The 24845-nt window shown below is 40.1% G+C and overlaps 1 protein-coding gene across 1 annotated transcript; it reads right to left on the reverse strand.

The window, feature by feature from the left end:
* Window positions 1–104: 104 nt before the first annotated feature.
* On the reverse strand, window positions 105–24363 carry LOC105386522 (NACHT and WD repeat domain-containing protein 2). The gene is made up of 34 exons (XM_048630914.1): window positions 24073–24363; window positions 22557–22678; window positions 19047–19135; window positions 14516–14661; window positions 13997–14171; window positions 13481–13625; window positions 12837–13062; window positions 12063–12173; window positions 11568–11655; window positions 10998–11085; window positions 10435–10589; window positions 9733–9936; window positions 9145–9284; window positions 8782–8893; window positions 8450–8548; window positions 7982–8151; window positions 7397–7560; window positions 6794–6957; window positions 6079–6248; window positions 5351–5570; window positions 4690–4902; window positions 4300–4360; window positions 3919–4071; window positions 3412–3599; window positions 3090–3219; window positions 2836–2970; window positions 2616–2754; window positions 2221–2439; window positions 1930–2134; window positions 1721–1865; window positions 1434–1596; window positions 1212–1343; window positions 804–1028; window positions 105–666 (listed from the first exon to the last, which is right to left on the reverse strand). The coding sequence occupies exons 2-34, from the start codon at window positions 22657–22659 to the stop codon at window positions 522–524; spliced, it is 5022 nt and encodes a 1673-aa protein (XP_048486871.1). The 5' UTR covers window positions 22660–22678; window positions 24073–24363; the 3' UTR covers window positions 105–521.
* Between the last annotated feature and the right edge of the window lie 482 nt (window positions 24364–24845).

The raw sequence follows: 24845 nt of genomic DNA on the forward strand, positions 1-24845 counted from the left end.
TTGTACTCATATTTTTGTTTATTTGTGTTAATAACAGGTAAATAATCATCTTCATCTGTAAGCACTGGTGTATAAATACTCTATTTCTTTTCAGGAACTATTACTTCGATTTTTATATTTTTTGTATCGTTTGAGGTATAGTTATTTATCATAATACCAATTATAATACTTTCATCATCTACGTAAACTAACTAAACTAAGTGTAATGGAAATGATTTCATCTTGCACTTATAACTAGTATTTAGCTTATTATTTGATCGAAGAAATATTTCATCTACTTTTTTAGTTACTGAAATACTTTGATTAAAATATCCAATTAGATTGCTAAATAAACTGCAAGAGAAAAAATCTAGTGTTCAATTGTAAAAGACACACCAAATCCATCGCTACCATCCTACCATACAAACTCAGCACCAAAAACTCTTTCGTAACTTTCCAGCGATCATCCTCCATCCTCATTTTGTTTCACCTACATCTTTAAACTTGACCTTCTGCTGTTTCCCCACAGCTTGCTTCTCTAGCTATTCGTGAGGGTCCACAATGTCTAACACGGTCAGGCAGCCATCTTGTCCAGCAATAGCGACTGATCTGCCACCATGCGCGCTTTCTACAGCTGTTACTTCTGTAGGAGCTCGGTATTCTGCTATTGCTTTACCGTCTATTGTTCTGAAACCATAAAAAACATAATGTTAAAAAAGAATGATCACAACCGTAAATGAAAAAAAATGCATCAAAATCAGAGAAATATGAATAAGAAATCCGACACGTCGATCCAAAGACGAAGTAAATACAAACCAACTTACCTAAACACTCTTAAAGTCTTCCGTCCACTATGATAGTAGAACACGTAGTTATCAGAGGAGCTGAACATGGTGATGATGGAGAAGACTCCTTCAGCAGCTCGTGAGATGAGCGGCTGGACTGTGGTGCCTCGCTTCAGCTCGATGAGGTCTAGGCCTCCGCGGGTCGGAGCGCAGAGGCCAATTTTGCCATCACGAGTGCAAGAACCATTCCAGCGAGGAACGAACCTGATGAAGATTTAAATGGTATACTTACAAAAAATACATCATAAACAACGTACTGTGAGGATATGTGAGGCATAGATCTACGAAAACTGAACTTTGAAAAGAACTTTGTGGCCAGTAAACTGTGACTGACTAATGGTAAAATGGTGAATTTTGGTCCAATAAAAAATCTAAGATCTACCTTACCTCACATGCCGTTTGGTTTTGATATCCAAAATTCCAGCTTTATCATTGCCCACAACAGCAACCCAGTGAGGTTTATGGGGCAAAGCCACTATTGACTGCATATCTTTTATCCCACTGTTCTTTATCGGGATCCTGAAAATTATGAAAATAATTTTTACTTTAGAAGACATTTCTTCTTGAATCACCCTTGAAATCACCACACTATTAATGTTGGAAAACGACCTGTGCAATCGTGTGCCCGTCCTTGCATGGAAGACATGTAAGCAGTCTCTTGAGCTCTTGTCAACTCCTGGAGCCACCAAGTGATGCTCATCAGCCGATGGGACCGCTGACCTGTACCCTGTTCCTCTTACTTCATAGTCTAATGAGTAAATCCTGTCTCCATCTGATCAAAGGAAATTTGTATAAGATAACACAAAGTCAGTGAACTGCTTCAAAACTACGAGATATACCTACCTAATTTATTATACGCTAGAAACAATGAATATCAAATTGTGTGGTTACTTTACCAGGAATTGTCCTCGCAACCATTTTCGCCATCGTAACATTTTCAACATTTTCAGAAATAATTTCCATAGAAATTGTTACAAACTTTGTTCCATCTTCCAAAAGAATAATTTGCTTTATTCCTTTCTGTTCTTCTTTGAATATTGGCTGAAAAATAAGATAACATTAGGAGTGCTTTCTATTTGATAATGCTGTAAGATTTATACCATACCTTTTGTTCAGTCAAATCCCAAATGATGACATTCCCTGACTCAGCTGTAACAACGTTGTCACCACTGGGGGTGATCTTCGCATGGGTCACGATGGCACCTAGAGGTGCTTCTGCTAGTTGTCCAAGTAGTGTACCGTTGCTGGTGTCCCAGAGACCCCAGCAACTTCTGGTCACTGTTACTGCTAAGCGTTTGTCACGGGCCAAACTAGAAAATAAAGTTAATTAAAATTTGATTTATTCACATGTTAATCATCTTTGTTGATGAAGATTTCAACGAAACAAATAATTTACCTGATCGTATCAATGGGTAGCTCCTGCCTGTCAATCTTATGAACTTGCTCGAAGATATTATCGATGTTCCAGATCTTAACAGTTCTGTCGATGGAGGAGGTGATGACATTGTTCCAGGAACCGACAGTGAGAGGTTCCAGCTGAACTATCCTTCCGAAGTGCGCGTCAAGTACTTTGATCAGTTGAGTATTTTCTAAGCTCCAAACATAGAGGCTTTTTCTGGAGAGGAGGTAATCGTGTTAAAACCATTATTTTATCGTATTTGATGGATACGGATACACCATGAGTACTTTGACTTCGGAATATGAAAACATGGGAAAATATCAGTACTTGGAAAAGCAATAATAGTAATAGTCAAGATGTATAGTTTTATCTCTTATGTCTTAATGTCTTACCTTACACCAGCCACAGCATAAGTGTTGTTCTTGCTGATCATGAACGAGTTGGACAGGGTCATCTTTGTTGATATATTTCGAATAGTATGAGGCAATTTCAGGACAATACCGACTAAGCCTTGATCCTTTTCCGGCAAATCTACTTTTTCCTCCTAAAATTAGTTATTTTTGTTATCATAATCATTTTCCACAACCTTTGTTGTTGCAAACCAAAAATTACTATCTAAATCCTCACTTACTTCCTCAATTTCTTCTTTTTTGGCTTCTTCATCGTCTTCGTTTTTCTCGGGCCCATGATTTCCCCGTGCGATGGTGTTATCAAAGTCCCAAACAACAAAGCTGTATGTTGTTGTCGCTATCAAGATAGATTTTAATTATCAGAACCATAATAGAATTTGGGAAGAAGTATTTGGGAATTTGGAATAATTTTTGTTAGTTGTACACAGTTAAGTATATTGTATTAATTTATCATACCTAAAAGCATCCGATCTCTCTTCCCTCGTTTGAGCTGTAGCATCGCTTCAGCCGTATCAGTTTCCTGATGTTCCAGTTCAGTTTCTTTCTTCCAGCATTTATCATCTTCGTCCAAATAGTAAATGGTTATCTGCAATTTTACTACACATTATTTACCTTTGGGCGCTACAGAGGCAAAAATATAAACACCTCTTTTCATTCATAATTTAATCCAATTGCTACCGTTCATCATAGTCCTCCTTAGCGTCTCGGTGTCAAACACTAGAGTTTTTAAAATCTTCATTATCATAATTTACCTATCTACCTGATAGATTTGTCTCACCTGGTAACCCCGACTAGGATCACTAGTGTACACCTTGCTCCAGTGCTTGTTGAAGGCCACGGCTCCCCGTCCCCGGAGCGGCTTCATCCAGGAGTCTCCCCTGTAGTGGTGCAGCAGCAGCCGGTCGTCGTCCAGGTCGCCGCTCCACATCACCAGCATCAGGTTGTCCAGGTCGCGAAATTCCATGGCTGCGGGGTTTGAATGATAGGGTTGAAGTTCATGGATAGGTAGGTATGTAGACTAATGTTTGGTAGAAATAGGAATAAGAGGAGTTTACTATGACTACAGTGTGCTTTGATGGTAAATGACCATCAACCGGATGGAATTATCCGTTTTATGGATGGATGAATCTCGTATTGATGATGTCAAATCCTTTTTATAATGCGTATACAATGCACTTGGGTTACACGTCTATAATCTTTAAAGTGCTGGCTTTATTCGAGGCCTTATCCGTTACACCTCAAAACTCATTAAATGTTTTGATGTTTATTTCTCTACCCAACTCACATAGTATCTCCCAGTGCTCCTCATCATACGGCGCGGTGGGGGGCGCGGGGTGCTGCGCCTGCGGCTCGCCCCTCATGCTGTACTGGTGCCAGCCGCCGGGCCCGTAGATCACCAGGTTGTGGTTGAGCACGTAAACGCCGCGTACTGTCTCTCCTGGAAGATATAGCGGAGAATGAGGTCCGACATAATCAGCGTCGCTCACCTGTCAAACATCTGTCAGATCTATACAAGTTAAGTCAGATTTGACAGGCGAGCGTCGCTGTTACTTGCTGTTAATGGATTCGGTAACCCCACTGGTAAGTACTTTCCCAAGAAGTAAACAACACTGCACCGTCAGAGTTAGGTATCTTAAGTAATTTGCCGGTTGTTTGAAAAACTTACCCTCATCCAAAGGATTGTTGATGGTGATGTATTCACTGGTCAGCATATTCAGAAGCATACTCTGAAATAAGCAGACAATTTGACGAGTTTCAGTAATATCAGTAGGACTAGAGTAGGCACTATAAAATTTACTAAAGTTAAATGATGCTCCATAGTAAAACAAGAATCAATAACACTTTCCGGCATCGCACGCAACGGACGCATCGCATTGAGCATTCTTTGTATAGAAATTCACACACGCTGTTTTCCCATAAGTACATGAAATCCGTTTGTTCTGATACCGATAGGTAGTTAGCTTACTTATATTTTGAACAATCTTTACCAGGTAATTCGACACCTACTGCCCCAAACGCAACTCGCAACGCATCGGCATCAAAAACAAAAACTCACAACAGAATTGTTAGTTGACGCTGCCGCCCATTTATTATCCGGAGAGAGCTCCAGGTTCTGCATGATGCCCTCGAGCTGGGGGCACAGGTCCCGCGCCAGGTCTGACGTGGATAAGTCCCAGGAGATGACGCGGCTCGAGATGGAGACCACGAAGCGCTTGTCGGAGCTGAGACGGATGCCGAACACGGCGAACTGGTGGCCTTCTAGCGAGTACTGGGGAGGGAATTGGGATTTTAATAAATATGGTCATGTGTGGTGATAGCCTAAGTCAAGCCCTACCTAAAAACATAAAGTATGTTCCGCAAAAATGTACTTTAAAAAATATGTGTGCTGTGCTGCATTTATCTATGCACATAAATGTGCAAGGAGTTTCACCACATTGTGTTCTTCCTTTTCCTCATTCAAGCACTACTACCTACCTACATAGCTTAGGTCTTCAGTGCATTTGTTTGATAAACCTGAGTGTACGAATCCTCATGCCTAATTTAGGTCCAAAATGAGATACTTTTCCTCTCTTAACAATAATATATGATTTAGGGCTAGGGGTCGAAGTGGTCCCCATGGCCGAAATCGGTCGGACCAATCATCATCATCAATATATGAATCTGATACAGTCAGAAAAACATTTCCAAACCCAAACTCTCCAGTTTCAAAACCTCACCTTCAACGGCCCTCCAGGAGTATGCAGACAGTGATGAGCCGGCAGCAGCGCGCAGTGAGCCTTGCCTCTGTCCACGCACTGGCGCAGCAGTGAGGAGACTCCGGCGTTCTGGCTGGCTTCAGGCAGCAGTCGGCCGATGAGCTGCGGCGCCAGCATGTCGGGGTACGTGCCCAGGATCGCCCCTCCCAGGCGGAGGCCGTCCGCTACTAGCATTATTTCTCTGGAAGGGTGGAGATTACTAGACTATAAGTATACGGCTATTGGGGATAACCTGATTTCGATAAGACTCTTCAGCGATGATAGGAGAGCATTTATTTAATAGGTGGTTGAAGTAATGCGTGCTATTTTGGCCCGAGGCTAAGACCGCATCAATAACAGTAAGTGAAACCGACTTATCAAAACAAGCACGGGTATCTAAACTTTTGTCAAACTTCTAAAGGTCACAGCAGACATAAACGAAACGTAAACGGATTGTCACCGTATCGCTTTTTACCCAAGCTTGTCCTGAGGCGAGGTAATTACGTTACGATTCCTATTTGTGTGCGTTTCAGTAGGGAGTGTCATAATAAAGAATACTGAACGACTCGACTGGAGTTGATACGGCTAAGATCCCTTTCTGCGTTGATATGACTGTGTGCTGTGACTCAAGAATCATAGCCTGCCCATTTTAGTTTTACTGTCAGGCAGGATCCTTATTGACATGCAGCTATGTCTCCCAACTTCCATACCTGACAGCATCCTTATTGACATGCAGCTTGGCGTCCTCGAAGTCTGCGAGCACGGCCTGCAGCGGGCAGGAGTTGAGCTTGGCGTGCAACCAGTCGTAGTTGAACAGCACCTCGGCGTACAGGTCCGGGAAGCGCTTCGAGCGGACCAGGTGGAAGGGGAGCTCGCCGAACTGGGAGAGATATGGTGTAAACAGTAAACACTCCAGCTGCCGTAGCATCGCCGGCACATTAGCAGTTAGCAATTCATAAGCTGCGTCGCTGGCTTGTCAAATTTCTGTCAGATCTATACAAGTATAATCAGATTTGAGCTAGTCACGCTGCTTAAGGATTGTTAATTGTTAATTTTTGGTGGTGGTAATCATCATCACCACCATGATTTAGGTTAGGTTTAGCCAGAAAGAATTACACAATGATCAGGATTTCTCTGAAGGAATCTACCACAAATGTATGATTTATCAGAGTGTAGAGATAGAAAGAAAAAAGATGATAGTTATTGGGGTGGACCGATTTGGCGAAGATCCCACATTTCACCTTGATTCCCGGAGTGGAAACAACGAACATGATAACGTATTTTAGGATACATTTTAGCGTGGTAGGCCGATAACCTTAGACCTGTCTTCAATGGTTCCATGGCAAAGGCTGAGTGAAAATTTTCTGGTATGCCTTGAGATTTACTTCCAGCAGAAGACAATCGTTGTCTGACAACACTTCATACCTTCCTCAAGTTATATCTCTTGTTGGCTCCATCAGCGGACGTGAACACGAGAGGCTGCAGCGGCACCTTCCGGTCGGCCACGCCCTCCTTGTCGGCCAGGTTGAACCGGTGCCGCTGGATCTCCGTGTACTTGAAGGGCTTCGGGTTGCCGCCGCCCCAGATACCTGGAGGGAGGGATGATAAGGTAAATTAATTGTTATGAATGTTTGAGTTAGGCATTGAATACAAAAAGTTAACAATTGAAGGCTTCTAATCAGTTGCGTCAAATAAATAAGGCAGCTGGCGACATGGAATAGTGATCCCGAAAAAAATATCACATACTATGTACCTTCCCAACAACTTTCCCAAAGAAGTCGAATTTTGTATGGAAGGTCGAAAAGAAGTTTAATCCCAGATGTACCTATGTGTCTTGAGAAGATCAGTTTAACCAGAAAATGATGTGGTATCATGTAAATCATCACAATCGGGACCATTTCATTTAATCACAAATCTAAACCAAGAATCTATGTTTACACATAAATACTTTGACTTTAATCAGACTAATAATGTACGCTATAGACTATAGAGACCCAAAATTCATCACAAAACCCCAACCCCTCTCACCAAGATAGTAATCCGCGATCATGGAGTGGAAGTACATGGCCATGTTCATGTTCTTGAAGTACCTCTCTCTGGCCGTGTCTCGGAACTGGCGGTGGTACCAGTTCATGACGGAGACGCCGTCAGCCTCGCGCTCCGACAGGTAGTTGGGCAGGTCGTTGCGGATACTGGAGGAAATAGACACGATTATTAACTTTCTGTATATTGAGATGTTGAGGTTGACACCTGCCTTCCTATGTCTTGTTATCATTATCAACAGCCAAAGATCGTCTAGTGGCCATAGGATTTTTCTAAAGAGCACCTCAACAATCTGTTATCAGCCCTACTCTTCAAACTTCCTTCTTTCTTTCCATCAAATCTTTGCTTCGTAATGTGGTAGTGTGATTAGCTTTCGGCATTTTATCGACAACCTTGAACTTGGTATTAAGTAGACTCGTGAAGAAGTTAGGTCAAAAAAATAGCAGGACTATTCAAATAAACATACAGTAAAGTATTTTAATTTATTGTTTGTTTAAATAAACAACCCCAATAAACATAACAGGGAATATTTAAATAAACATAACATGGCACAATATCACCAATACTAACCGTGTCCACAACAGCGGCGGGATCCTCCTGACCGGCGGCAAGTGGTACTGGTACACGTCGTCCAACACCTTGTCGTCCAGAGAGATGAGGTCCTCGAGCTCCGTCTCTGAGAGCCCGCTCCTGGCTGCCGTGATGTAGGCCAGCGCGTGGAAGACTAGCAGACGACCGTGCTGTGGGAAAGAAGGTCTAGTTTTTATAGTGAGTACTATGCAGGCGTATACATAAGGAGGACGAAGAGCATACGATAGCGTGAAATAGCACGAGTCTTCCCTCTTTCTACCTTCCCCATTTCCATGATGTTTTTTTTCGTACTTTTACCCCATGGTCTCCTCCCATCTTGTCCGACCATGGGATCCCATACTGTTAAAAGCTGTGCCATGGTCAATAAAAACCATTCTGCAACTTGATAGGTTATGCTGCTCAGTCATTCTGACTGTCAGACCGCTTAGTTAAGAGTGCCTGCCATACCTGCTTTTCAATCCGTTCAAACAGCATCATGATGGAATCCATGACGGTGGAGGCGAGGTGAGTATCTTGCGGCTTCGTGTAACTTCTCCAACGACAGACCTGAGGGACATAAATAGCAATGAAGTCTCATAGATTTGGATCTACTGGAAAGATACATACATACACGCTCACGCCTGTCTCCCAGAAGGGTAGGCAGAGATTATGGATTTCCACTGGGCACGATTCTGACACACCTCTTTCGCTTTTTCCACATTCATACTGGAAAGATACAAAAATATAACGGTTGTCGATACGACGTCAGGTAAAACTTCTGAAATGTAACCCTTTCTTACCTCAGCAAATACCAATTTCACGAAGATTGGCAAAGAACAGGAAGCGATGGCGTTGGACACCAGTCTCCACTGGTAGTTGGACAAGTCTCGGGCTGCTGATGCCATCCACAACCTGTAAAAATAATAAGATACTGATCATGAATCTAATACTTGATAGAACTAAGTAAAGATTGTGTTGTGGAGATTTGAACACAAACGATAAGAAAACAAAAGTTTTGTTGATGATGAAAAATAACAGGTAACAGGTAACTTACAAAATGTTCTGGACTTTGAGCATTTTAAAGAATAGAAGATGATATCTAAAAGGCCTCTAAAGTAAATAATTACTCTCTACCATTCAAATATAAATAGCCTCCAACTTACTTCAACACCTGCATGGCCAGGTCCTCCCCCAGGGCCGTCACCTCCAGGAAGTTCTCCTCGGAGTCGATCATGCGGCGCAGCACCTCGTACTCCTTGGACACTTCCGGGTTTGTCTCCTCGCGAGCACACGTTACTATGATCTGGAAATAAAGGCTTTTATATAGGATGTTTAGTCTAGAAGCTTTTGTAGCTTTAATAGTTTGATAATTAGTGGCAGATCAAAAAGAAATGCATTTATTTACGACAACATGATTCTAGAGGATAGGGGCATCCAATTTATACCCTGTAGGTATGCACCGGATTTGTCCCTATGATTTTAAATATTTCCTGGCAATTGCACCAAAGTTATGGTTATAATCTGTAAAAAGTTTTCCTACCTATATCATAATCAAATAAAAATATCCAACCTAACAGTCATCTTCCTTAGATTTGATGGTTTGTACGTGGAGATCTAAAATATTAGTATTTCCGATGGTGTTTATTGGGGAAATGGGGTCAGTTATATCCTATATTTAAAGATGAGAGACTTCTCGAGATAGTGTAATTGACTGTATTCCACCAAAAACATACTGCAACAACAACCCCCACCTTACAATACTGCGGCAGCCGCGTCGGCAGCCACGACACCTTATTATTCTCCGTCCCAATCCCCGTGAGCTGGTCCACGGAGTCCAGGAACAACAACAGCGGCGTCTGCTGGGTCGCCAGCGCCAGGAGCTGCTTGAAGTGGGCTGTCAGAGGCACCAGGTCGTCCGGGATGCCCTCGAAGGGGAGAGCTAGGTTGTAGGAGATCTGTGGGTTGGTGAGGTACAGGTACAGGATTTGTGATTTTGACTGATTTTAATGAATTGATAAATTTTGTGAATTTAGTTTTCATTGTAAGCGGATGGAAGAATTAAAAAGCTAAATAAATATTGCGGAATAAATAGGTATTACCTAGGATAATTATTACCTATAAATAAATAGACTAGGTACCTACCTAGTCGATTTATTAAAAGAGGATTAGCCAGTTAGTTCTATTAGCTCTAGTCTCTTGGTCTTTAGGACACACTAGCCGTATTTGGAGCAATCAGTGGTTGAGGCTGTGCCATTTTGTAGGTGGGACATTATGGGTGAATTTTATGGTAAGTCCCTAGAGGTGCAGCCACCCAAGCTACCACCATGCAGACTTCTTATTAGCCAGTCAGATTGGTGTCCTTAACTAACTGCCCCGGTATCTCCTGACGTATATAAAAGAAAGAGATGCTACGGCACTCCACAAGGCTCCTTCTTTACACCCAGACCACTGACCTGCTGACAAATACTGATGAGCGTCGGTGTTAGAGCACTTGAATCAGGCGTGGTGCCGAGGAAGCGGATGATGTTGGTGGGCTTCACCTCCGAGAACCACTGCTCCAGGCACATGGCTGCGCTCTTGGAGAGCAGGCTGGTCTTGCCGCAGCCACCTGGTGGTGAGGAGGAGGAAGGTAGGAGGTTATTTGGTTGGCTGATTTTTTTCCAGCTGCCGCTACACGAGTTCGTTATCGACGTAGGTGAGCGTCACTATATTTCCATAAATACGGTCATGTGATTGGTGAGACGCGAATAACGAACCCCGTAGCGGCCGCAGATTCATTTCATTACAAGTAACGCAGTAAGTAGGTACATTCTGAGCTAAGTAATGATATAGAACTAAACATGTTCAATAAAAAAATCATCTAAAATTTAATACGATAAATCTGTAAAAACCCGTTTTACCTTCGATTGGTACAACAAGGGACATGGAAAATAAAAGCTTAAGAAACATAGACTCTATTTGAAAGGCTGGCTGATTGCATTTTTATTCGATTAAAAATATGAATGCTCTTCATTACCTTCTCCGTACAATACGAGAGGTTTATCGGAACTGTTTTTCATGTAGTTTTCTATGAAATCTAGGTCTTCAGCGCGCCCGTAGAATACCTGGAATTTATATTGAAAACATAAATACGTACCTCGTATTCTAGGTACAAGGAAATACTAGTATTAAATTGCACGCCCACGGGGTATGAGAGTAGAGTATGTCTAAACTTATTATACACACTAAACTTGAGCACTATAAAAGCTATTCCACTGCTACTTGATTTCGTAAGTAGTTTATCGATTAGTCAATAATGTACCTATGTATATCTAAATATTATCTCTTTTTCCAATATTGTTCGTTTACGCATCTATATTTCTTGAACAATTAGCCAGACTGCTGGAATATGAGCGATGTATTTTCAAAAAGAAGAAAACCGGACATCCGGTTTATCGCTATGCTGTGGCAGGTTCGATTACCACTATAAATAACTAATACATAATCTGAGGTTGTGTGTAAAACGCGAAAAGTAGATGCAGCGATGCACTTTTCTACCTATCTCTAGAGATTACATAAGATTACAAAACGTGAACAGTATTTTTACCTTTACAGAATTGTTACACGCGTGTAAATGTTGGAGAATTTCAGTTACAATCTGCCCTTGAGCGCTGCTGTCTTCTTTTCTCATCGCCCTGGAATAAAAGATTCGCTTAGGTATAATATTCAGTCTCAATTTAGACTACTAGATACATGGTCAGAATTCTAACTAATTATTACTATTAATGATGATGATGATGATCGTCATTTACAATTAAAAGTTAAATGGTTTGATGCAGGCATTATACCTAGATGCAGATAACAATTTACAAAAAGACGTTTTGAAAAACAAGAGTTTTTTTTTGCTTTTGAAGCTCTGAGTACCTACCTATAATATATTTTAGAATGAAATTAGTGTGTAGAGTGACTATAAAAACGTAATAACAATCTAAAAGTTTAAAAATAAAATTTACCCAAGTCGATTTATCCTCGCGCTCCGGAGCTACGCCACCACCGACCGACACAACAGACCGCGGAGGAGGTAACATATTCTCAAACGTACCTGTCGACAAGCTTGATGATGTTCTTGTAGAAGTGCGCGATGAAATGGTTGAGGTACTCCCCGTGCGACTCCGTGTCCAGACCCTCGCGCCCTATCCACTCCACCGTGTACCTGGGACAGGATGGACATGTTTAGAAAGAAGGAGACGAACAAAGGAACTTTAAGCTAATGTTGACCTGAAAATTATTGCTCCCATGCGTTGACAATATGCAGACAGAAAGAAACAGGCATCAATTTTATGCCGAGTTTCTTGCGTAAGGGTGCTTACATAGAGAATCGGGTTCCCTGTATCTACCTGTACCGGTAACCTGATTATGTAAAAGCGCTCACTCACGGACACTCACGGAGCATTTCCCGGATTTTTTAATCTGTCAGTGAGCGCTTTCGCATAATCAGGTTACCGGTACAGGTAGATACAGGGAACCCGATTCTCTATGTAAGCACCCTAACTTGGTATTAGGATTACTACGGCACGACAGCTCCAATTTCATTCAGCTTGAATTTCAAACTCTTATTTCAAATTTTATTGCTTCTATATTTGCAGGCGACTCATATATTATTGTAAATACGGTAGGTTTAAAAACCTAAGTTAAAGTGGATCACCGACAAGTTATTAAAATTTGAAAAATTAAGGGAAACAACAAAACAAAGATGGAGTAGGAGATTATAAATAATCAAAGGGAGATTAGTAAGTTTTTTATATAGATACTCAAGTACATGAATGTATAAAAATGAATGGAAAACTTTATTATGTTTAAATGCAGTGTCACTCACTTCTGAATATTCGTCGTCTCAATCTTCTCCGGCAACCTAACATCCCGGAGATCAGCCAACAACTTCGAGGCTTCGGCGTCGAGGCTCCTATTGAGGATGTCCACGAAGTTGCTGGCCTTCTTGAGGTTCTGCAGGTTGATGTTGTTGATGTACCGCACGTACGCCAGGCAGTGGTTCTTGGTGTTCTTCACGTTTAACACCCCGTTTATCACCTCGCGCTCCGTTACTGGAGATGAAAAGTCAGGGTTTGCTTAGGGTAAGGAAAGCAAGGATGAGAGATGGGGGTTGGATAAGGGTGGAATAATCTTCCACAACACATGTCAATGCACATAAAGGAGGCTTGATTAAGCTGATGTAATAGAATGAACCTTTAGATTAATCTAATATAGGTACCGTCCTCCTTCTCATATCTATACTCAATAGGGGTAGAATGTTGAGGTCCAAACGTCCTAATGGCAAAATCCATGTCCATTTAGGTCTTCCTAGGCGCTTCCATCCATTGCTTGGTATCTTTATGAGCCTTTCAGTCCAGGAGTAAGCGAAAAATATCTGCAGATTTGAACTGCTTCTTACCGACTGTCTACCAATTCGAAAGGAAGCTTGAATTTGGCTTCCAAGCCATTTAGTATAGGACTACTTCTTACCAGACATAAAGTAGTTGTGCATGGTCTCCTTGTCGATCTTCCCGCAGTTGTAGAGGTTGAGCGCGGCCTTCCGGAACAGCTTCTGCATCTTGGTGAGCGTGTCCCACCACACCGCCTGGTCCTCCGCCTGGAGCTTGGGTACCCTCTGGAAAGACAACAAATAATTGTTTACTTAAAATAACGTGATGGTGTCCCAGACAAATCTTGACCATGGGGTACAGATCATTAACATCGGCTTAGACTATAGTGCCCACTCATTTACACAGTGCACACTATACAATAGAATTATTTAAATATTGTATATATAAGCAACATAAGTACATAATGTACACTGTGGTATGCTCACTGAATATGAAAATCCGTAGATTCTACGGTTCAGAAGTGAACCGAATCACCTTCTGTTGCTGAAATATGAGTCATTCAGTATTCTTAAATATTGAAATCCATTATGACGGACCAAGGCATCTTCCGCACATATTATAAAAGAAATGCGTTGCTTGGCCTCACCGGACTCACCTTATTATTAAAATTGACCAAAATCGACGATATCGGCTGCAGCACAGACACGGGGGGTACCGCGTTGGAGTCCTTCTTGTACCAGGTATCCAGCAGGATGACGTCCACTCCGACAGCCGCCAGGTCGTCCCGCAGCAGCTGGAGCTCGGACGAGAGGACGTAGGTGGGGATGGGCCTGAAGAATAACAATTAAAGTGGAATTTTAATAATTATGTTGCAAGTAAGTTACCTCTAGTGGTAGAAGCTCTGGTTTGACAGCCAAAAGTTCGGTATTTGATCTCCAGTTGTTTCTAAATTGCGAAAGCCTATATAGTTAATTATAACAACGTCCTGATGTGTTAAGTGAAATGATTCATGCTCTCTGTACTGCATGTATACTAGTCGGTTCTACCCGCTCTACAGTCGAGTAATATAGTCCTTTTTAATCCTAATCACAAGGTCATCAAAGTGGACCGGACATAAAAAATCTTTAGGTCTAGGGCTTAGTATGGCTTCTGAAAGTATCCTCCCCCTACCTACCTGTACCCATACTTCTGTCCCAAGAACACCACGAAGTTGGGTCCCATGGACAGTCGCTGGCAGTTCTTGATCTCTCTCATGCAGAGCTCCGTGGTCATGTGGTCGTCCGTAGCCTCGTCCCGCACCCCCCACCGCATGTCCACCACCTGACAACATAGCAACCTTACTGCATGATGGGTCGATAACACCTAACGAGGACAGTGGTGAGACAGTATCATCGGCCGACCCTCGACCAATGAACGTTAGGTGTAATCGACCCATTAGGACAAAAAGTTCAATCAACGTTTAACCGCTTGAATCCCTTGAAATCAGACACAATAGAATATTGCCTTCAGGCGATATTTGTTCTCAGGTCTTGGGTTCAGTATTAACATGTATTCAGTAATAACATGTATCTGTCTATGTATCTACCGATTATTATTAAGCTTATAAGTATTGTATACTAACTATTATTAAGTCTTTTTTTGAAAAGATGGCTCAGGAGTTTCTTGCCTCCGTTCTTCTCCTTAGACAGAAAGAGCCCCCCTTATCCGAAGGGAGAGTAGTTTGTAAAAATTGACGTTCATCAGAAAATTTTATATTTTTACGATGAATAAAAAATTTTGAGTTTGAGTTTGAGTTTCTACATGAGTACCTAAATATATTATCAGCTGCTGTCCGATACTCATGTTACAGGCTCAACCTAGCTTGGGTTCGGATGGCCTTGTGTGAGATGACCCCACATATTATTATTATATTGGCCAAAGATGCACAGGTTGCTTCCAAGCGCAGGCAGGCAAATAAATCAATTTTTTGTAATAAAAACATAATTCTAGAGCTCAAGTTCATATTATTATATATTTTTTGTGTAAGTACGGCACGTGCCTAATCTGCCTAAATGTAATTTTATCTGGGAATTTGACACGCTTATATTTTTTATATTATAACATGGTAATAAATCACTATCAAATTAGTATGCAGTATATTTCGTATCGTAAACATCTACACGGTGGTCTGAAATTCGATCGATTTCCAAAGAATTTCGCCCTCGCGCCATCGACTTCGCCTATTTATGCCTAGTTATTAATACCAACATCCGTCAGTAGTAAATCTTTACGATAACATTCCTGTACAAGCTGTAAATTACTGTAGCTTATATTGGAAATATGATATTTTAGCTTTAGTATACTAATATTATATACTCTAATAAGAGTAACGCTCCTAAGACTGAGCTACAAAACAGTGACGGATCCGATCTTAAGCATTTGCAGCAGTAGTTTAGTGTAAATACTCGTAATGCGGGTCAGATCTGGTCTAATAAAGGCATACCACAGACCCATAAATGTTATCTAAATTAAGTATATTTTGAAATATAATATTAGTATAATAAAGCTAAAATATCATATTTCAAAATATACTTAATTTAGATAACATTTATGGGTCTGTGGTATGCCTTTATTAGACCAGATCTGACCCGCATTACGAGTATTTACACTAAACTACTGCTGCAAATGCTTAAGATCGGATCCGTCACTGTTTTGTAGCTCAGTCTTAGGAGCGTTACTCTATACTGATGAAAAACAAATGAACGGGCAGAGGAACGCTTTTCGTCAGTATAGAGTATAGGGTGCTTACATAAAGACTCGGGTTCCCTGTATCTACCCGTACCGGTAACTTGATTAGGTATGCGAACTGAGAGATTTAAAACCGAGAAATGCTCTAGCGCACTCGCAGATAGATAAACAGGTTACCGGTACGGGTAGATATAGGGAACCCAGTCTCTCTATTTAAGCACCCTAACCCTGCAGCGGCGGATGCTCGCTTGCCATCGCTCGCTCCTCACTACACCTCTACCCCAACCACGCGTACAGAATGGTACACGCGCACTTGTAAACATTTATAAAAACTGCCGGAGTAGCCCCGAGCCCTCAGTACAGGCTATTTTCATCTACGGAAACGTCCATGCACGTGCGGTAATGTTGCTTTTACTTTACACTAGGTACCTACTCACCATTTTAACTGTTTTGTACTTACTCCGTCTATTAAAGGCCCTCCTTTTCACGTAAAAATTATCCTAAGCGTGGTTAGAAACGCGAAAAGCGTGTGAAAAATATAGATATTCCCATAAAATAACTGTATCATATTAATAAATTACCTGCAAAATGGATTGCCGCTAAAAATAGGTCCAGTTTTTTTAGCTTTTACTTTTTCCAGCGTCCCATTAAACTATTAGTGGCCAGCAACCAGCGCCGTGCAGTGACGGATTATGACGAATGATGAATGAATACTTACTTTTAAAATTGGAATCGTATTTCATAGCGCGAATAAAAAGCGTTCCCGGTATTTCAATTGTTTTTTTTGTGTTGTGTATTTTAAGCCAGTGTTAATACACAAATAGCGTTGTTCGTTAATTTCAAAGAAACAAAAAGTTGATTAAAAGAGAACCGGATAACCTTTTTTTCAGGGAACTGGTTGAATTCGTAGACTTTGTTATGAAAGCCGGTGACATTTCCGATAAAATATAAGATTAAAAGTAATTAAAAGTTATCTATTCTTTTCAGGAAAAAAGTTACGTAAATTCAGGGGTTTTCTAATAAAATGAGTTATTGAGTATTCAAGTCGCGCTTATAAATGTCTGTGAAGATATTGAAAGATTGTGAAAGGGACAAGTAAGGGACCATCAATTTTAAGGGGAAGTTCTAGATATTTTCATATAGTACGTACTTAGGTACCTATAACCTAGTCATGGCTTGTGTTAAATGAAGACATAAATAAGTATGAAATTAATACTACAAAATATTTTTATTTATTTATTTAATTCTTTATTGCAGGTTTAGTGGCCGAAAACCTCAGTTTAACAAATCAGTCTATTCTGACTGACCAATCCTTTTGCCACAGTAGCCTTGTGTGGTAGCTGGTGCGTCATCGACGTGATAAGAAGAATAAATGAATCGACTTTAGTAATCCTAAAAGCCCAAGAGTTTTTTATTCCTCTAATCGAAACGAAAGTCAGAGTTTTCTTTAGAAGCCTGTTGTGTCTCAAACGAATCAGTATAGGCTGTGTAGGTAGTTACCACAATGATGGTTTATAATAAATTATAAGAAAATAACATGAAAAACTAACTACGTATCTATACAAATTTGATAACAATATAAGAGAATGATTTTATTTTCCTATTAAGTTTCTAAGTAAACTAGGTATTTTAACTGCAAATTAAATGACTTCTCCTTAAATTGAATGAAGTCTCGAAACCAAGGCGGGCGGAAGATATAAATTTTTATGATGTCATGAAAAGTAAGCAGTTGGAAGAAAAAACTCAATGAAAATATACCTTTCCTATAGATGGCGTATTCCACTGCGAGCGATGGATGTGTTTCCAAGAATTAATAACCATATCTGATTGAAAAAAGAACGAAATTCGGAACTTTCTCTTTCATATCTTTTGTATAACTCGATAGTATACTTAATATATATTTTTTCATCAGATAGAAACGGAGATCTTTCACCCACCTCTGTCCATCACTGAGGGTTGGGGTTCACATTATCTAGATGTGCTAAATCTAGATTTGCAATGTTTTCCTCCACCGTAAAAGCGTTGGTATACATTTTTAAATAATTCTTAAATTGATAAGAACTCACTGGTACCTACATGTCAGCGCCGGGATTCAAACTCGCATTTCTGGCGTGAGAAGCGGGCGCTTACCCGACTAAGCTACCGCCACTCTTCTGTCGATCGTATTGTCGATAAAGATAATTGTATTTTGTAACAATACTATTCAGTTTATACCCTGTGTATTGTTGCTTATAGGTACATAGGTACAGAAGCGATGTAGCCAAAGTTTTCCAGTTTTCAGGCAACGGCCAAGTCGGCCAATTTACAAACCGCGTCCCAGTTACTTCGAATTTGACTTTAGGTAAGTACTGAAAACTTCTTATGACTAAAGTTTCATCGATTCCAATATTCAACTTTCTGAAAACGGCACGGAATGGCATTGGCATAAGCCTATTATAGGTATATTTAGGTACTCGATGAATAGAGATGCCATAATCAACAGACAGGTAGAGACATCTTAGGCCATTGTTATTTTATGCAATAGGTCTAGTGCCCATAGTTTCTGATCTGATTTCTAACTAAATTGACGTTTTCAGTTGAGAAACCGATTGTGGGGTGCAGTTGATGTACCTAATAGGCTTATCGTTGGAAGCTCATCCGAATATCGGTACCGGTAGTGGTGTAAAAGGGGTAAGTACAAGAGGAATCTATGGGTAGGACGCTCCCATACCACTGGACCTTCGCAGTGATGATGCACGAACCATGACTCTATGTTTGCACGATACCTAATAGAAAGAAAGAAAGAAAGAAAAGAAAGAAAGAAAGAAACATTTATTTGACACACTGAACAATAAAAACAGAAACAAAAAGGAAAAAAAAAAGATAGGTCTCGTTCGTTTATTATTCGACAGTATAGAGTAGCCTGGACCTTCTACAGGTAGCCGGTAGTGGCTGGATGAGGAAGGCTGTATACAGGGAGTTCCACATGTGTCTCTCACCTGGAACTCCAGCCCGTGCTTCTCCCGGCAGTAGTCCTTGATCCGCGGGTAGCATTTCGCCATCAATGTGTTTCGCTCCATTGTCGTATCTGAAAACATTTAAAATTTGACACTCTGATGACAACAATAACAACAAATACAGAAAATACAAATACAAGAGGTTGCTGTCCAGAGCGTCGAAAAGCCAGCTAGCTTGGCATGTGGGATGCAGTAAGGCCACAGCGCTGCTTTATTGTTTTTGGGTTGCACGATATGACGTATCAATTGTATTTTGCACCCTGGAAAGTCGGAAAAAAACGGCTTAGATAATAATACATTTGTGAAAGGAATAAACAAGGTTTTACTGTATGAATGAAACATCGTGATATTTGATAGTTAGAAGAAAGAAATAGCGATGTTTGTGTTTCAATCACTGAAAGTATCAACACTAGTCAGATAAACCGAGGATATACGGGACCGTTACGATCATCATCTTTTATGAAGTCACAACTCTAATCACATATTTATTCGCACCTGACCGCGTGGTTTGACCCTTAATAGTTTTGTTTTTAAGCGAACGATGTACCTTCGAGTCTAGTGAATAATAATATTATTAACATTTCGTGTATACTAGCACCTCTGGGGGAGGCCTTTGTCCAGCAGTCGACTAAAACGGGTGGATATTTTTTTGATGAGTTTCGCGATTGGTAAAAAGTATGCTTATTTAGAATTTAAAACGTAACCGTCTAAATTTTACCATTTAAGGAAGAGTCTTAGTACTTCTGATGAAATAATCACATCTCACTAATATTACAAAGGTGAAAAGTTTGTGATGAGTGTGTGCCTTAACTTTTTCACACAAAAACTACTGAACAGATTTTGATGAAATTTTGAAATTTATAGATAAAGCGCACAACAACGGCTTCTTTTTTTGCCCGAATTCCCAATTTAAACCTTTAAAGAAATGAAAACCAATTATTTATAAAAATAGCAATAACGGACCAATTAGCCTTGGCCTAATCGGTCTGAACCTTTAAGCCTATGCGTAGGTGGAGGTTCTATCTAGCAGCGCCGTCCTAGGGTGAGTGCAGACTGGCACGCGACTGATAATAAACAATAGAACCTTGTCACGCGAAACGGGTGTACCAGGGGGTCCCTCTGTATCGACGAACGAACGACCAAAAATTTTCACGCAACAAGATAGCTTTTCTATTTTTTTTGTTCGTTTTTAAGCCGACTTAATCTTAGGATGTATGGCTTATAAAATAAATAAGATTATAAAAAAATATAGCTTTTCCGAAGCTCCGAAGTTTCAGAAAATCAAACTGCAGCGCTAATCACAACCTAAGGCCGTGACTAGGCAAACGTAGTGTGGGACGCCCTCCGGCTAGATGGGGTGACGACTTGCGAAAGGTGGCCGGTTATGATTGGATGCGGAAAGCTAAAGATCACATCCAGTGCCGTGCTTTGGGAGAAGCCACGTCCAGCAGTGGACTGCTATAGGCTGATCATGATGATGATTCACAACCTTTATCTCGTTGTGTCTATGCCTATTGCGTGACAATTCTGGTTCGATCGATCGTTCGTCTATTAAGAGAGTGTCCCCACTGTACCGTAGCACATGCAGTGGGCACGCGGCTTTACTTTATGAGTGAGAGCTTTTTGTAGTATTGTATAATTTTAATTTAACCTACATATTTACTCAAGGCAATCTAAAGTAGCTGTCACAACGCAGTTAAAAATGTAGGTATGCAAACTTACCATTTAGGGCTGATTTTTCAATAGTCAGATAAAAGTTATCTGAGCAATAATTCTGATGCTGTCGCGACTGAATGTTTAATTGTATTAGACAGTGACAGCTTCAATTTTATTCCTCAGATAACACTTCTCTGACTATTGAAAAATCACACACACACACACACGCACTCACGCCTTGTACTAATGTACTCCCTTGCGGGGTAGGCAGAGGTGCATTGCTGCACCCACTTTTCGCCAGAGTGTTATGTTGGTCCCAATGTAATAGGGGGCGGGCCTATTGCCATTTAACGGGCACATCCAAGACCCGAGAACAAATATCTGTGTTTAAACAAATATCTGCCCCAGCCGGGAATCGAACCCGGGACCATCGGCTTAGTAGTCAGGGTCACTAACCACTACGCCATTCGGAAAATCATGATATTGAAAAATCAGCCCTTAGTTAAAGTAATACGAGGTTGACGTTATGTAGAATAAAGCTGCAAACTTTTATTTTACTTGCTAATTATAAGATTATACCTAAGTGTCATAAAAGTGAAATAATTTATTTAAAATGTTGCACCGCACTGGAAAAAATCAATAAGAAAAAAATGTTACTAATTTCCTGGAGGAAATAGACTATCTGGCAGAGAAACCGCCAATAATTCTACCGCAATCTGTTCAATCTGGCACGCCACTCCATTTTATTTAAATAATATGTGCATTGCTTTGCTTTTGTTAAATTGTATTATTGGAAGCGAATATTGGGTACAAATTTAAATTTTAGCACTGTCCAAAGTTTACTGAAACATGGAAAAATAATTTTACGCAGCGTATCTTCAAGCTGAATTTTAAACACAGGATTTGGCGTTTTGATATTATGTATATTTATATTTATATTTTTTCATTATAATTATATTATAATGCCATAATAATCGCCTCTGGAAATAAAAAAAAATAATACTGCCCAGTTTTTTATGAAGTTTTGCATAACTTGACTATTCGAAATCAGAAATCGGGGAATATAAACCTAAATTGTTAACCTTCATGTAGGTAGGTACTTTACCTAGTTTGTTAACCAAAAGTGCATGTTGTGATAGCTTGTAATTGGGTTTACACTGAATCTTAGTTGTATTTTTTTTCGTAATATTTGTTTAGTGTACGCCTGTTGGCTATTGTATATTTTAAAATAAAAATAAAATAAAATAAAAAGTTTACATCTGTCCAAACATACATATTTCTAGGTAAGTAACCTATTTCCCTAAATTATCTAAAACATGCTAGAAACACGTGTAACTAATGTTCCTAGGAATCCTATAACCTGACTTTAGAATTTAGTATTTACTAAGAAACATTTTACTGGCACTAAAACCATTTGAAATAGACAATGCGAAGACGATACCGATAAGCTATTATCAACCATATTCATATAAGCTGAAGAACCGATGGCCGGTGGAATAAAAGAGTTCTTGAGAGGAAATGATGAACAGGCAAGCGTAGCGTTGGACGCCCTCTGGCCTGCTGGACCAGCAACCTTGTACCAGTAGCCGGTAGTGGCTGGATGAGGAAGGCCAATTTATCTCTCATGATAGTCAATCATCACCATCAACATCAACAACCCTCCATCTCAAACTGTTGGCTAAAGACCACATTTTGTGTAGTCCTACTTTGAAGGTCCTGGTTGGCTCCTATTCACTGGTTGATGACCTAGATAGGTGTGGAAGAAGATTCTGGAATATACTTCGGTTGGAAATTATCACGGTTCAGCTCAGAAGACAATGATGTCTCAACCCTCACCTGTGAAGGTGGAGCTGGTGAAGATCCTGACGATCTTGGAGCTGACCGGCGGCAGCGACTTCAGCGAGCCGCCGAAGATGAGGTCCACCGTGCGGTCGTCCATCGCTGATGATGCACTGGATCTGAGGAAGCGGTAGATAGCTAGATAATTCTTTATTGCACACAAACACAGAAATTACAACAGGAAATTAATGCACAACATGGACGGCTGAATTGGCGGCCTTATAAGAGTAATTTCTTCCAGACTACCTCGGAGGAGAGGAATTATACATAAAAATAAAAAAGGTTATTGAAGAGTGCTTGCTAGAAGACGGTAATGATGGTAGTCGAAACGACGATGTTCTATGTCAATGGGAAAGGCTAGTGTTTGAGGTTTTAGTAAGTAACGATAGCTTTTACCCGCGACCTGGATACTAAAGTTTTTTCAAGGAAGTGAATCTATTTTTTGTGTTAACTCATATGCCGTTCCCGAGGACTTTCCATAAGAGACAATATCCCCAGGGTCAAAAGGGTTTTTATACGTCTGGGACACCCTGAGCAGTCAGCGACTGTGATTTGTCAACGACACGCAAAAAGAAGAAATTGTATTTCTCCTCAGTAATATTATTTAACAGTTTATCGGCCATTTGCTACCGGAAGCCGCAGAGCAGTCATAATTTGAGCCTCGTAAAGTATTTATAAATGAGACAGACATTTTGTTACATTTTCACACTTTCCTGATGTTTGTGTTTCAACTTCATTAACGATTTGTCTCCACAGATAATCGTGTCGTTTCGATTAAGATACTGTAGAGTCCAAATGTAGAGAAACAAGTGCCAACACAAAAAAAAACTTTTATTAAGGCAACAATTTAATTATTCTTTCTAACATTGTCGTTGTAAGTTACAGCTATGAGTTAATTAAAGAAAAAAAATTGCCTCCCATCTTTTCCAAACTCTAGTGACGAAAATTGGTTGTAAAATATTAAAAAGTATAAATTTTCCATCAAATTTTTCACAGGAAAAACCTTCAACGTTCAATATAATTTTATCAAAATCAGGCTTTTACCGAAAATCGCAGACGTTATCTAATTTGTCGGCTCACGTCGTATCATGATGCATTATGTCATTGTGTAATGATAAAATTTACTATGTTAGGTATTTTGTAATTGATTAAATACCTACCTACTAAACATTAGTATAACGTATAATCTAGTTTTGGTGGAAACACCGCCCGTTTTTATCTGGACAGAGATTTGCCATTTTCCAAAATGACCACGGGAGAAAGAAAGAGAGGTAGGCATTTAAACAACGTCTTTTCCTTGAATAAACAATGAATAATCAATCACTAATCACTACTTTACAAACAAAGAAAAACTTATGTTACACCTGTTGAAACCTCGGAATACTCCATTTATTAGTTATTCTAAGGTTGAAACTTACTATTTGATATGACAGTTACAAGACAGATTTGTACAAACAGAAACAACAATACCGGTTAGTAACGTGATATTCCTAGACAATGTGAAACACCTCACCTGGCCCACTTCCAAAGCCTTACTTCAATCAATACATTGCACCATTTTAAATGTTAAGGTCACACTATCGATTAAGTTTCACTTTCTGAATCTTGGACTTTAAATTCTTGGAACCTTTGCGTCGGACGCCATTGAACAACCAATAAAAAAACAAAAGAAGATCCCGATTGTCTTTTGTCACCGGTTTTAGATTTTTGAATTTGGAATTGGAACGCGACGCGCCCTATCGTTTGATGAGATTGAACTGAAATATTAGGTTTTTGGAAAGCAAAGGAGAATCTGTTATTTGGTTGCTAGGCGACCCGGCGATTATTGGTGTATCACGCTAGTGTAAAATAATGTAGACCGTTTTGGGGTCTAACTCCTAACTCTGGTTGTCTGATGCGCCATCACCACTAAACGACCACTGTAGCTATTACAAAATATAATGAATCCCAGTTAATGTATTTAATTATTGAGAGTGTAGAAGAACCCTAAAATATGAATACCTATTGGCAAGTCGTGGGTAGAACGATATAGAGTAGTCATTTTACCTTTAATTTCCATGCCTTACTAATTTTATTTCAAGATTTAACGTACCTACCTACTTTGTAACTAGAAACTTCACAACTTAGCCATCCATTAGGTACTTCACCAACATATTCTTAGGCACACATACATTGTAGTCCAGCCCTGAAAGTCCTGAAACCCGACATTTTACAGACACATTAAGTGCAACTTTAACACCGTACACAGGGCACACCCAGTTTTCCACTAAGACCATAAAATAGGAG

This window comes from Plutella xylostella, chromosome 27, assembly GCF_932276165.1.
Source record: "Plutella xylostella chromosome 27, ilPluXylo3.1, whole genome shotgun sequence".
NCBI lineage: Eukaryota > Metazoa > Arthropoda > Insecta > Lepidoptera > Plutellidae > Plutella > Plutella xylostella.